The following is a 14,307-nucleotide window of genomic DNA, read 5'->3' as shown; positions in this document are numbered from 1 at the left end:
TAAAAATATATTTTATTTATTATTTTTATTCTATGTGTATGTGTATATTGCCTGCATGTAGGTAAGTGACCTGTGTTGTGCAATGCATGAGGAGAACAGAGAGGCTGTTGGATCCCCTGGAACTGGAGTAATGGACAGTTGTTAGCTGCCATGTGGGTGCTGGGATTCGAACCCGGTCTTCTGCAAGAACAGCCTGTGTTCTTAACCGCTGAGCCATCTCTCCAGCCCTGGGAAAGGATATTTAAATCCATCAAGTTTAATTTCGTACACTGACTATAACTGTGGGACTTGTCTGTGTCTGTAATATGCTAATGAGTGCAGAGTTGTAACACTTCCTCATTCATTTGGCTTTGGAGAGCCCCATCCCCTCAGCAATCCAGTCCAAGTTGGGGACTGCACAGCAGGGTTGTGTATGAAAATCCTGGTGGTAGCAGGACTGTGCTAAAAGGGTCTTGATCCTCCCTGCATCCCACCCCTGAGGTTGGGCTCGCAGGTGCGGGGACAGGCTGACCTCAAGTCACCAGTTTGCTCCCTGCACCATGATGGGAGCCAGGGATGACAACTGAGGTGGCAGATTAGGGTGGACACTATGTCAGAATTTAATTTTGTGATTGGCCCTGCCTGGAGGAGGAGGAGGAGGAGGAGGAGGAGGAGGAGGAGGAGAAGGACTCCCTGCCTGTTTACATGGCCCCTGTAAAGCAGCCCCCAAACAGACCACTTCCTGTGCTTTGCTGTGGTCCTCCTCACTGAGAAGACAGAATCCTGAGCTGACATGGAGGTGAGACACGATGGTGACTCAAGAAGGTAAAACAGGAGTCTTGGCTTTTTAGGACACAAATTTGAAACATCAACTGTGGGTCACAGTGCAGGTGACACACAGAACAGCTTGGAGCAAGGGGCTCCAGCAGCAGTACTGTGAAGACTTCCACGGGGGCTGGGGGCTCAGCAACTCAGGCAAGAAACCAAGAGACTGGCAGTCCATCTCCACAGCCTTCCCTGGACTGCTTCTTCACCCTTTTGTCTAACTGAAAACCAGCTTTGGGAAAAGAACTGTTACCAGACCTTCACATCTTAGTGAGAAACTGTGCCAGTGTCATTATTTTTCTGAGCGATGTGCAATTCCTCATATCTGAGTATGAAATAGAAGGCTTTGTTCTCTCTGACAGGAATTTCTGGCACAATTGCACAGATGGGAGAGGCAGTTATTTAAGACCTGGGTGCTTTAAGGTCCTTGGGAAGTGACAACTTTTGATAGTTGACCAAGTGAGCAGGTGAATGAATGCCCAGCGTGGTCCTTTCTGCCCTCTTCTGGGCATGACAGCCAACAATAGCATACACTGAATATCATGTACTTAGCTCTGGCAAGGCACAAGTTGCTCCCGACTGCTGGGCAGGTGTCTGTCCCAGGGAAGAGGTGATAAAGGAATGACACCCAAAGTATGTTTTTATTTGTGTGCTGAAAGATCAGCACTGCTTTCCCCTGGTGTGTCAGGCCCAAGATAAATAAAGAAGTACTTCAGTTCTTCCAAGGACCTAAGAACACTGCAGAGATACTGGCTTGAGGGTAGAACAGTGGACACTCCAGAGTGGGGAGTCCTGCCTACTCACACCCAGAGGGGCCCCTGCAGGAGAAACTGGTCCTACCCTGCTGACTCCTGGGGGCAGGAAAATGAACTTAGCCTTCAGGGACAGCCCCTGAGCTCCCCCTAAGCCACACACTTCCTCACGTCAGTGTGCATCATCTGAACCACCAGTGTTTTGCCATCCATGCAGGCCTGGAAGTGGAGAGAGAGCTACCCACACAAAGAATCCCAGTGACTCACGGTCTGCATCTGCGCAAATGATGCAGGGGTTCTTGCCCCCAAGCTCCAAGGTGACCCTCTTCAGGTTGCTTTGGGAGGCAGCTTCTTTAACCAGCTTTCCCACCTGCAGGGTAAGAAGCCAGCCACATAAGTCTTGAAGGTAGTGAGCTGGACCCATTAGGTTCAGATAGGCCTGGGGGCAGCACATTGTGAACTGGGCCATCTGCCTCTGCACTGTGCCCCAGCCCTGATGTCATACAGCCAGTTGTCATCAGGCCGGCCTCCTGCAGTCCTGTTACATCCTTTGCTCCTTGGAAGGTCTTGAGATGCTGAGGGTGAACTTCCACTCCAGCTAATAACACTTGAAACTCTGTCACCTAGATATGGAGGTGGTGATGGTCTGTAAGGGAACCTTCAAGTTAGGGTGGCTGATCCTTGGATTGAGAACTGGCCAGCCCTCCAGAGACATCCTTAGAAGGTCAAGAGAGAATCAGTGAGCTGAGAAGAACCAATACAGCTGATGGTCTTTCTGTACTGGGCACATCAATAGAGGCCAGGCTGGCTCTGCCTGCCTCCTGACTCATCCCAGCAAGAAGTTTAGCTGGACGTCAAGAACCTCTGACCTGGGAAAGACCCTGGAAACCAAAGCAGACACAGAGGCCTGGGCCTGACAGCAGTCAAGAGGCTGAGCTGATGCCGACACCTTAGTGCATCTGAAAAACCAGCAAGCTCAGCCTAAGGATGTAGTTCAGTGGTATAGTGCTTGCACAGCAAACCAGAGGCCCAGGGTTCTATCCCTTGCATTGGCGTGCGCGCGTGCGCACGTGCGCATGTGTGCTCACACACACACACACACACACACACACACACACACACGGGGGTGGGTTGGGGGACAGGGGAGCTGGGGAATGGCCTGGGGATAAGGTCTGGAATTGACCCACAGTGATAATACTTGCAAAGCCAACCTACTCCAAGCTCTGGCCTTATGGGGTATACTGGGATATTTCTCTCAGCTGAAGGCAGCAAGGTGACCCAGCAGACAGAAAATCACTCCTATGAGGATGCTTCCTAGTGAGCCATCCCTGGGCCACAAAAGCCAGGGATGAATGGGGAGGATTCCATCATACTGGAGCATGGACGCCTGGGGGGGACCACAGTGCTGCTGGGGGGTACAGGGGAAGGTAGAGGAGGACCTGATCCAGCCCCTGCCCCAGATGTGGCCTCTCAGGATAGTGTGCTCAATGCCAGGGCCTGTTTAATGCCATGCCCTGGGAATGACATGGCTTTAGACCAGGTCTAACTCTGACTACAGTCTCTAAGGATGCCTACCCTGGCTGCCAAAGGAGAGGGTGGCCTCAGGGTGGGGCTTGGCCTCCCTGGCTGGACTAGACTAGGAGGGACATGGGGACATGTCTGTGTGGGAAGTGCTCCTTCACTCCTCTTTTAAATACAGAATAATTTTTTCATTAAAAATAATTTCAAATGCAGATGCATGTAAAGTAAAAGGGTGAGTCTTTACCCCCACTTATCCCACGGCCTGGGACCCATGCCAAAGGGGTAAAGGAATTTCTTTAGAACTCTAGACAATTTCTGTATCTGCATATACTTGCTACTGATGAGAACATACTGTGACTAATTTCCCACTTTTTTGGTTTTACATAGCATACCACAGGCAGCTTTGCTTGCTGTAATGACTCTATAAAACAAGTCACAGAACAGATATGGCACATTTCAAAATATGTCCTTGAAAGCTCATGAGAGTATTTCTCTAAGGACAGTAGTTCTTCTGAAATGAATTTAAGAATCAAAAGTTTTCCAGTTTGAAATAAACACTCCCCCATCTTCCACTCCCGTTTAGGGACAGGATGGGGTGGTCTGTTTCCCCACAATCTCAACAGCACCATTCCATCTTTGTTGAGTTGGCAGACAAAAACAGTCTGATAGTCACATGAATTCACAGTTCTTTGATTCCCAGTGAACTAGGAACTAGTATGGAAACACTTGGTATTTCCATTCTCAGAGATGCCCATTTCTCCCATCATTGTTTGTCATTTTTTGCCACTGATTTGTAGGAGCTTTTCACATATGAAGGAAATATAAACTTCTGGGGAGCTACATGAAATACAGCTGGCTTTCTCCCAGCTTGTCCATCATCGCTTAGCCTTAATTATAGCATTGTTTGTCATAGGAACATTTTGCATTTTTATTTTATCTTATCTCTCAATTATTTCTTCTAAGGCTTCCAAATTCTATCAGTTATTTATTTATTTTGGAAACTGGACTGGTGGCATTCTATTGATTGGGATCCACTAAAACATGGTCAAATTCAGAAGAAGAAAAAACAAATCATATTTGAGCTTCTCAAAGGAAACATTTATGGGTCTCAAGTAATGGAGCTGCTGTTGTATTGCCAGTAGCTTTGAAGACAGTTACCTCGGTGGATCCAGTGAAGGCTATCTTGTTGATCTGAGGGTGAGAGGAGATTGCTGCTCCAACTGTGGGCCCAAAGCCTGGCACAATGTTCACTACACCAGGAGGGAACCCGACCTAGGAGGAACAGAAATGATATCAGAGGAACAGAATGGATAGTACCAGCTGCAGACCTCTGTGCTGGTGGGTGGGGGGAGTTGTGGCTGTATGATGTCTCTAAACAGAGCAGGATCCTCACAGGGAAATGGAGTCACATACCTGCCAGGACATACCCACATCAGCTTCAGGCCCCTGGAGCTTTGTTGGGCTCCTCATTCAATGCTGCTAGTCCAAGGTATGCAGAGGTGGGTGAATTGATCACCCTCCCTCAGGAGGGGCCTCCTGCCTCAGCAGGGCTCAGAGACAATGATGGAAGGATGCCACCAGGTGGCAGTAGCCCTTCTGTAGCAGACAGCCGGTGTGTGTGTGCGTGTGTGTATGTGTGTGTGTGTGTGTGTGTAGAATGTGTGTCAATCTACGTGTGTGTATGTGCACATATACACATATGCACATGAGTGTGTATGTGGAGAGTGTGTGTATATGCACGTGAGGGTGTGAAACCAAACGAGTATGTGAAAGTGTGTATAAGTATGTATGTGTGACTGTGTGAATGTGTGTATGTGTGTGTGAGGGGTGAACTTGTATGTGTGTGAGATCATATGTGACAGTGTATACATGTATGTGTGTAAGTATATGTGTGAGTATGTGCATGTGACAGCATATATCACTCTGTGTGTGTGTGTGTGTGTGTGTGTTGTACTAAAGGAAGGAGAATAACTTTGGTCATACCACCAGGCACTCACAGTGCATGCTCGCTAACTCCATGTTGGATTTTATTCATTTTTATTTTATTTTATATATGAGTGTATTGCCTACATGTATGAAAGTATATCTGTGTCATGTGCAATGCTCCTAGAAGACAGGTTGTTAATTGCCACGTGGGTACTGGGAACCAAACCCTGGTCCTCTGCAAGAGCAGTCAGTACACTTAACCGCTGAGCCATGTTTCCAGCCCTCTGTGTTGGATTTTAATGTGCCCCACTCTAGTCAGGATGGAATGATGGAGTGAGAAATCCTTCCCTCCTAGTCCTCAGCTGGCCCTGTCCAGCTTTCCCAGGGCTGGCACTTGCTGAGGTAGGGATTCTTCCAAGCTCACACCCATGCTCCATGTTTGGCACATATGCCAGACCTCCTCATTAAAAAGACCACCACCAACTGAGTGAGGCTGAAGGCAGCACTTACAACATGCTCCCATTTTGTCTCACTGAAAACACATTACTTTAAAAAGTCAAAATTTTAGGGTACAGTGCTTTCATCTTTAGTTCGACAGGCACTATTTTGTAGCAGTTGATTGTAAAATCAGAGTCTTATTTATGTGACAGACATCCTGTGAGGCCAATGAAAAGCTAGTGATATCCTAGCTGGTTTTCAGTCCCAGCGTCAGCCTCAGTAATACAGCCTGCACTTTCCAGTATCCTTGTCCAGCTGGGGAGAGAGACAGTGATTTTCCCCTTCCACTCCTTCTTCCTGTTCTTTGATTTTTTGCTGCATGCAAGCTGATGATGAAATGACTAAAATATGTTGCCAGGTGTGCCTGGCAGGTGTCTCTCTAGGCCGCTGCTTCCCTGAGTTGTGGCTTCCTTGGGGTGGGAAGGACAGTTGCTGGTAGAGTAGAAGGCAGTGCAGAGGCTCCTGGGGACTTGAGTATAGCTGTGGCTATCTAGCTAGCTGCGAGGCCACCCCACCAAGAAGAGAATTGACCATTTCACAGCCCATCACCATGGAGTCCAAGAACCTTTGAGTATGGGCTCCTGGTTAGGGGCCCCTCCCACTAATGCTCTAGACAAAACACAGAGCACTAACCATGGGTTTGTGCAGTAATGAGAGGGATGTGTTCTCACTAGGACCTTGGGGGAGGAATGGAGGCTTCCAGCTCAGTAACCACAAGCACAGTGGCCAAGCAAAACAGTCATGCCTTTCCTTCTGCACAGTGAGCTGGTGGCCACTGTCACGGCTGGTGACAGCAGCCTGGCTCCTAGGAGTGGAAATATTACCAGGAACACATCATATTTTCTTTTTAGATGTCTTACCTCTTTGATGAGAGAGCCGAGATACAGGGCAGTGAGGGGTGTCTGCTCCGCTGGTTTCAGGACCACTGTGTTCCCACAGCACAGGGCAGGTGCCAGTTTCCAGGCCAGCATCATCAGGGGAAAGTTCCACTGTGGCAAAGAAGGGGGTTCTGGGGCTGAGGTCTACCTTGTCTCCATCCCAGGGCCCAACGATGCCTCCATGGAGGACATTTGCTTTAAATGATCTGGATTCAGGGCTCCAAGTAGGGCATAAGCGTATTCTACGGTTAAAATCGCAGGAGTCCAGTGGTTCCTCAACTGCACACTAGGAGATGCTAACGGGGCATTTTGGCAGAGACACCTATGCTCTGTGTGCTTTTCCAGCCCCACCAAGATGCTTGCAGAAGGGATGCCATCCTTGCCTCTTCAATCCTCAGTTACTCAACTGCCATGGAAGTGTCCAGGGATTCCCAAACAGATAGACAGCATCATTGGATTCCTCAGTATCAAGAGGCATATCACTACCCAGACAGTCCTGGCCCCTCTGTAGTCAAGGCTGCTGGATAGGAGCCTGCTACCTTCCAGGTATGCTCATCCCAGCCTGGACTCCCACCCACCCGTCTTCTTTTCCAAGGAAACAATCACTTCCATGCTTCTGCCCAGGCAGCTCCCACTGCATCTTCCCTGTCCTTCAAGGCCTAGCTAAGATCCCCTGCCTCATAGGTGTTAGCCAGTTCTGACCACTTGGCTAGAATCCACTGTGCCTTCTGTCACATACTCTTAGCCAGCCTCTTGAGAGCAAGAAAGGGGTCTAGCCCAGGCACTGAGCCCCATGCCACTAGCTTGTGCCCAGCTAGTGCTGGTTACAATGGGCGGAAACATACAGGACACTCCATACTCACTGGTGTGATGGCCCCACACACCCCGATGGGTTCATGCCTGGTGAAACACACAACATTGTCATCTGGAAGAGAGGTCACATTGTGGGGAAGAACCAAATCAGGGTCAAGAATTTCATTTAGTAAAAATAAAAGAAACAGAGAAGTCCACATGGATGCTAGCTCCCAGGTCTATCTGTTATGTAAAAAATGATTTGAACTCAAGATTGAAAGCAAATCAGAGTTCCCTAGAAGAAGACTCAGCATGGTGCCATGGGGGACGTGGGCTGTGGGAAGGATGAACTGGGGGAAAAGACCTGGAGGGGCTGCCTGGAGGAAGGAGGAGACAGATTCCCCAAGAGACCCAAGTGAGGCTAGAATCTGTCCTGCGCAGGCTCACCTGTGGGGATGGTCTTGCCCTGGATTTTATCTGCCCACCCAGCAAAATATCTGAAGGTCTTAATACAGGCCTCCAGGTCGATGAAAAAGGCATGGAGGAATGGCTTGCCAGTGTCCATGGTCTCCAGGGTCTGCAAGAACAAGACGGCATTTGCTGTAGGCCCAGTTTTCTTTTCTCATCACGCTGTTAAATATGGGAGGGGTGCCTGAGAAATAATGTCCTAGGGCATGGCTCTCTAGCCTCAGTCCTATGTATCCCTTCAGAAAGCCTGACTTCACTGAAATTGAACTGCTCCAGATTGGCAAGGACAGCCTTTATTGCCTGGCATCTGAGGCTTGGGGTTGGTGGAGCATGGGCACCATCCCCCTTGAGGCTCATTTGAAGGTGTGATGAGAGTGAGTGTCCCTGATATTTCCTCTTCCATCCAGAGCACAGTCATCTCTACTGAGATCCAGACACACATGTGCTCATATACTCCTGGGGGAGCTTCCGGAAGTGTGGCTAGCAAAAGGGTGGCTTCCTCTAACAAAAGACAAAGGGAAGACATTGGTTTTTCCTCCTCAGCTGAGCTGGTCATCTTGGCAGTGGAAAGAATGACCGAGCCAGGAGGGTCAGGCCACCAGCACAAAGATGAAATATTTCCCAAACAGGCTATAGACCGGATGCGGACACAGAGGAGGAACTGGCCAGTTCTGCAGACAAGACAAGGCAGTCACCCAGGCAAGGGTGCAATCGCTCAATGTAGGGATTCTTTTCTATTTCCAGCCTGTGTGAAAGAGAACCCCTTTGTCCCTCAGACAAGCAGCCCCAGTGGAGTCCTACGCTGAAACCACCAGTCATCTGTCTTCACAGGAAGTGGCCACCCTGACACATTGCCCAGGGCTGGATTCCTGCTGAGGCCTCTCTGTGGAGCTAAGGAAGGAAGGCACCTCCTCATTTGTACCAAGGGCTTTATTCTAAAGCACTTGCTGAGGTCTCATCCTGGCTTGATGTCCCTACTCCCACTGGAGGTGAAGAGGAAGGTGCAGACACTGAAGCTAACAGGGCCCAGTGACTACCTAAAGCCACCTAGCCAGTCAGTACTGACTTCCGGCCAGTTTAGTCATCACACTTTAGGTGATTGTCCCTGGTCATCTGGAAAGTTTGAGGTATTCAGAATCCTTCTGTCTAATTTTTGCTTCAGAGACAAGCCAAGTACCCTCTGAACAAAAAGCAGTCTCTCTCTCTCTCTCTCTCTCTCTCTCTCTCTCTCTCTGTCTCTTCTCTGTCTCTCTTTGTCTCTCTCTGTCTGTCTCTGTCTCTGTCTCTCTGTCTCTGTCTCTGTGTGTGTATGTATGTGTGTACATCAATATGTGTGGTGTGTGTGTGTGTGTATACATATCCATGCCAGAACTAGACCTGGTCTAGGGTCTGAGTCCCACCCTCAGCAGTAGGCACTTGGAGGCCAGCATGACACCCAGTATTCTGCACTTCGCTTTTTCCAGGAGAAGCAATTGTTAGAATGTGCAAAGGCTTATAGTTCTGGGCAGTCCCAAGAGCATGTCCACATCTGTGCATGAAGCTAGGGGCCTGTTCTTGGACTTTTAACACTATGGGCAAGTTTGAGACACAGCAACTCTCTGCCTCCCACCCTGGATTTTCACCTTTATTTGGGTGGCCTTGGACTACATACTTACTTTTTTGGGCCTTGGCTTCCTGACATTGAAATGAGTTAAACGAAAAGTTGAGCCTACAAATCAGATACATCAGAGGGCATTCGGCAAGCATTACCTATGTATTTTTACATCAGAGGGCATTCAGCAAGCATTACCTATGTATTTTTACATCAGAGGGCATTCAGCAAGCATTACCTATGTATTTTTTTACATCGTTAACTTGGGTAAGATTATATATTTGAGCAATAACTTGAATTTCCTAGGTTGGTCTAATATAAATCTGAAGCAAAATCCAGATCATAATAAATTAAGACAGAAATTTTTTGGGGAGGGGGGTTGCTAAAGAAATAGCTCCTTTGGTAAAGTACTTGCCATACAAACATGAGGATTGGAATTTGATCCTCAGAACTCATGTAGAAAAGCCCAGCCTGGCGGCCCACATCTGTAATTCCAGCACTGAGGAGGCAGAGACCAATAAAGCCCTGGGGCTTTCTACTTTGTCTATTGTCTGGCTTTGTCTACTTTGTGAACTCCAGGCCATGAGAATACCTGTCTGGAAAAACAAGATGGACAGCTCCTATGGACCAATACCTGATATTGACCTTTAGTCTCTACACACACATGCACACAAATGCACACACATCTGTGCCCACAGGTAGACCCTCCCTCCCCTACCATATGCACAAAGGAAAAAGGGATTGGGGTTCATTTATAGGCTTGGACTTGAGAAATCAAGTTTTAGTTCCTGACTAGACCGGATGGCTGCCATGTGACTTACTGTTGTGATTCAAACACGAGCAAACCACAGCCACTTCTAGATTTATTTTCTTTAGCATTTTAAGAGAAAAACGCACCTTCTGAAAATTCACCTTCATAACCCTCAGATATTACAGGACAGGGAAGAGCTAGGACAGTTGCCTCAAATGCCCGTGTGCCCAGGCTTCCAACAAGGGCCTAGAAATGTCACCTAGGTTGAAACGGCTAATCCTCTATCAGGTAGAACCCCTATTTGGCAACTTCCAGGATGACCACCCAGAGGGCTAGAGCCTGAGCCCAGGGTGCCTAAAAAGAGAAAGACAATTGGGAGCCACTACCCTACCCCATCTGTTTCCAAACACTGAACACAGAATACACATCCAGCTCTGATCCAACCAGAGTCAGCAAGAGAGTATGACAGAATGAAGCACTTTGCTGCTCTCGAAGGCAGGAGACCATATCAAGGTGGAAAGCGAGGGGCGCCTTCCTGTGATGTGGTTATAGTTTTAAAAACCATATTTCCCAGTCATTCTCAAGTCCTTTTCATGTTGTGGCAGGGCTGGATCTTATTTCTTGTGGTCAGCCAGGTCTTAGTGACAGGAGCGATGTGCTGGATGGAGCCGCCATTCCTCCCACCCCCTTCTGTCTGTTATCAAAATGCAGTGGTGACAGGACCACGGGGCAGACTGGAGAGAAGGTTGGCCTTGCACCACTGATGACACTGCCATCAAGGACAGGGTGGGGAGGGTTGCCCAAGGCACATCCTCTCGATCCTGCTATTAGTCCTCCTGGACATTGCAGACCGATGAGCTCATGTGGGGGAAAACAGAAATGTTTTAGAAAAAGCCAGTTTGGCAGCTTGAAAGTTGTGGTAGCTTTCAGTGCAGGAGGAAACCAGAGGCTCTGTGAGGTGCTTGCCCTGGGAGGGAACTACCCTCACCCAGATTCATTACTGTGAATGCGTGGCCTGGAAACTTGAAGGAAGGAAGCTGGGGGTCTCTGTAGACCCCTCTCAGGGAGTATTCCTCTACCCTCAGAGAGCACCTTCAAAGTCAAAAGCAACACAGTGTCCTGGCTGACACTGTCCCTTAAAAGGGTGGCTATTCTTCTCCTGGCTCTCAACATTAGAAAAACCATTTTTCTAAATCAAAGACTAAAAGGGAGATATCTCCTCCTACAAACTGGACCTCAAAGTTTGGAACAAATTTTCAACCAGGAAGTTGAGCTGTATAAGGGCTGGATGTGCAGGCTGCAGTGATCGCAAGACCCCCTAGGAGCTTGAGATGGCTCATCAGGTAAAGGTGCATGCTGCCAAGCCTGAGGACTTGAGTCCAATTCCTGGGACACAGACGATGGAAGGAGAGAACAGGCTCTTGAAAGTTGTCTTCTGACCTCCACATGTGTTCTCCAGCAAGTGTACACACAACAACAACAACAACAACAACAACAATAATAATAATAATAATAAATAATTTTTTTAGAAACCAGATTCTCTGTTGTCCAGAGATATCATCTGGAATGAACCTCAGGACCAAGGAACCTTCAGAAAGCTTAAATCTTCTTGAAGAACACACAACTTACAGCCCTCCCAGCCCCATGGCCTCCCTCTTCACACCTGGCTGGGCTGCATTAATATCCCCTTTTCACAGTTGAAGAACTAAAGTTTTCTAAAAACCACTGGCCAATCCAAGGGGTGGGGCCATGCATCCGGGGAGAGCCTAGGGGCTCAGTAGCATCAGCACGGTTAACCACTGTTTTTGATAATAATTATCACTGTTGGCACTCAGTATACGTTAGGATCTCTGCTAAGGATTTTAAATAGATCATTTTCCTAACACTTAGATATTATTAGTTGAGACATTTACCCAAAGAAATAAACTTCAGGCAGGTTAAGAAAATTGTCCAAATGCACATAGCTAGTAAAAGTGGCAAAGCTGGGATTTGAACTCAGACCTTTCCTGCCTGCTCTGAGGTTTCCTATACTTCATGGTGAGCATTCTGCATGCGTTCACCACTGTCCAGTTCAGGGTGATGCAGGAATCCGTTTAGGCAGGGATTCCATTTTTTTTTTATAAACAGTGTCATTTATTTTAATAAGTTAAAAAAACCACAATTGGCATTAAACCTGTGATTTCACACATATTCCATGACCCCTGAAACTACAGGTGGCGCCAACCCCTAAATACATGCCATATTTTTCCTATACTGAGTACCCACAATAAAGCTAAGCTTATAAGCCAGTCACAGTAAGGGATTAGAAGTAATAACCAATAATAAAAAAAGAACAATTATAACAACTTACTCCAATAAAAGGCCAATTTCTTACTTCAGAAATTTTCCATTTAATATATTCGAACAGTTATTCTGAATAACTAAAACCTTAGATAAGGGGAGACTATCATACTTATAATGAGGTTAGATTTATGTTTACAAGGAAGTTACAAAGTTAATGTGAAAAAGAATAAAAAGCTAATGCATAAATGCCCAGGTGAAGCCGAGTCCCTGATGATGTCTGTCCCTAGTCTGGGAACCACTGTAGTGGCTGGACTTCCCTTAGACAACTGGCCAAGAAGCTGAGCTGCAGGGGCAAAAGTCTGGCTTTAAGATGAAAAGGATAAAGTCAGGGCATGCACACTGCTACCCACCTCCAAGGACCAAACAGATCCACAGCCATACAAAACAAGTATCCCAGTTTCTGGCCACACCCTATGGTGACAGGTCCCTCAGTGAGGGGGACAGTGAGGTCGGTACTCCCATGCCTGCCCTGTGCCTGTACTTACTGCCAGGATGGTGCGGTCTCTCTCCACAAGATCAGCCAGCTGGTGTAGCAACTGGCCACGGCTCAGGGCATCCAGCCTACGCCATGGGGAACCCCGCTGGAAGGCAGCTTGAGCGGCCACCACTGCCTTGTCCACATCAGGCTGAGTAGCAAAATGACAGAGAGAGTGTGTCACTTTTGAAGTGACTGTAGTCTGAGGCCACTTAACAGCTGTCCGCCATGGAGAGCAGCAGTGTCCTTTAGCAGCGCTAAAGAAGGACTACCACCAAAAGCTTCAAGGAACAAGCTTCAAAATCACCTGGATGGCTGGGGCTTTCAAGATATTTTTTTCTTTAGATATTAAGTCTTTTTCAGTATGTCTGCAACAGCCGAGTATTAACCCCCTTACTAATTATAAGAGCATTTAAACATGTTTTATAGTCATTGACCTGAGCTGGGCATGGTGGCACATGCCTTTAATCCCAGCACCTGAGAGGCAGAGGCAGAAAGATCTCTGTGAAACTGGGGCCCGCCTGGTTTACATAGCGTGTTCCAGGCCAGCTGGGTCCACAGGGAGACCCCATCTCAACAAACAAACAAAATAAAACAAAGCAAAACAACACCATCCACTGCCCCCCAAAACAAAACAAAACAAAACAAAACAAAAAACAAACAGAAAAGAAACAAAAAATCACCACCAACAAAAAAATACCAAAGTCATCAACCTCAAATATTTTTTTTGGTAATCCAAGTTTAAAAGATTTTCCAGGCCAGCAAGATGGCTCAATGGGTAAAAATACTTGCCATGTAAGCCAAAAAATCTAAGTTTGATCACCTGAACCCACGGTAGAAGTAGAAAACTGACTCCTGAAAGTTATCTTCTAACCGCCACATGAGCACATACATGAACATCTGCAGTCATACACGCATCACACACACACACACACACACACACACACACACACACACACACTAATAAATAAAAATTTTAAAATATAAATTAAAATGTTTCCTGTGTTAGCTCAACTTCAGTATATGCTGACCACTGTTCATACACTAGGTGAGGAATGCCTGCTTTGGCATTTTTACCTCAGCTGATAATTGGGGAACAAGAGTGAAATGGGAGAACTTGTATTCCTGTCTAACTGACATCAGAAAAGTTCTCAAACAGGGAGGGCCAGTGACTCACATGGAAGCCTGTTTTCTGCCTTCAGCCTCGTAGCCCATGGGGGCAGAGTTGCTGCACTATTTTATAGTCAAAGAACTGGCTCTTTTCTACATATAGAATAAATATAACTGTTCCTTTTATGAAATGTTTTCTGTTCTGGAACTTGAACAGAAAACTTTGTGTTAGGCAAACCTTCTAGCACCAAGCTTCATACCCAGACCTCAGCCTTTTAAAAGAACAGAATTGAATTCCATTTTGACACCTGGTAGGTTGACCAGACTCCAAGGGATAAACCCACACCCAGGAGAATTTGGAAGACACAGATTAGACTTGATAGGCCTCAAAAAAAAAA

General features: G+C 47.2%; 1 protein-coding gene across 2 annotated transcripts in view; it reads right to left on the bottom strand.

Annotated features, from left to right (window-relative positions):
- Positions 1–14,307, bottom strand: part of Aldh1a3 (aldehyde dehydrogenase 1 family member A3) — a 37,409-nt gene that overhangs the window by 15,876 nt on the left and 7,226 nt on the right. For both annotated transcript variants that reach the window (XM_029554309.1, XM_008849538.3), the window contains exons 3-8: positions 12,810–12,950; positions 7,619–7,748; positions 7,243–7,304; positions 6,362–6,490; positions 4,236–4,349; positions 1,824–1,926 (exon numbers count right to left, since the gene is read on the bottom strand). In XM_029554309.1, the coding sequence (XP_029410169.1) occupies positions 1,824–1,926; positions 4,236–4,349; positions 6,362–6,490; positions 7,243–7,304; positions 7,619–7,748; positions 12,810–12,950 (679 nt within the window). The remainder of the gene's footprint in view (positions 1–1,823; positions 1,927–4,235; positions 4,350–6,361; positions 6,491–7,242; positions 7,305–7,618; positions 7,749–12,809; positions 12,951–14,307) is intronic.

Source organism: Nannospalax galili, unplaced genomic scaffold (assembly GCF_000622305.1).
Source record: "Nannospalax galili isolate Female #2095 unplaced genomic scaffold, S.galili_v1.0 scaffold124, whole genome shotgun sequence".
NCBI lineage: Eukaryota > Metazoa > Chordata > Mammalia > Rodentia > Spalacidae > Nannospalax > Nannospalax galili.
Note: the sequence above shows the minus strand (reverse complement) of the source record. Positions and strands in the feature narration are given on the sequence as shown.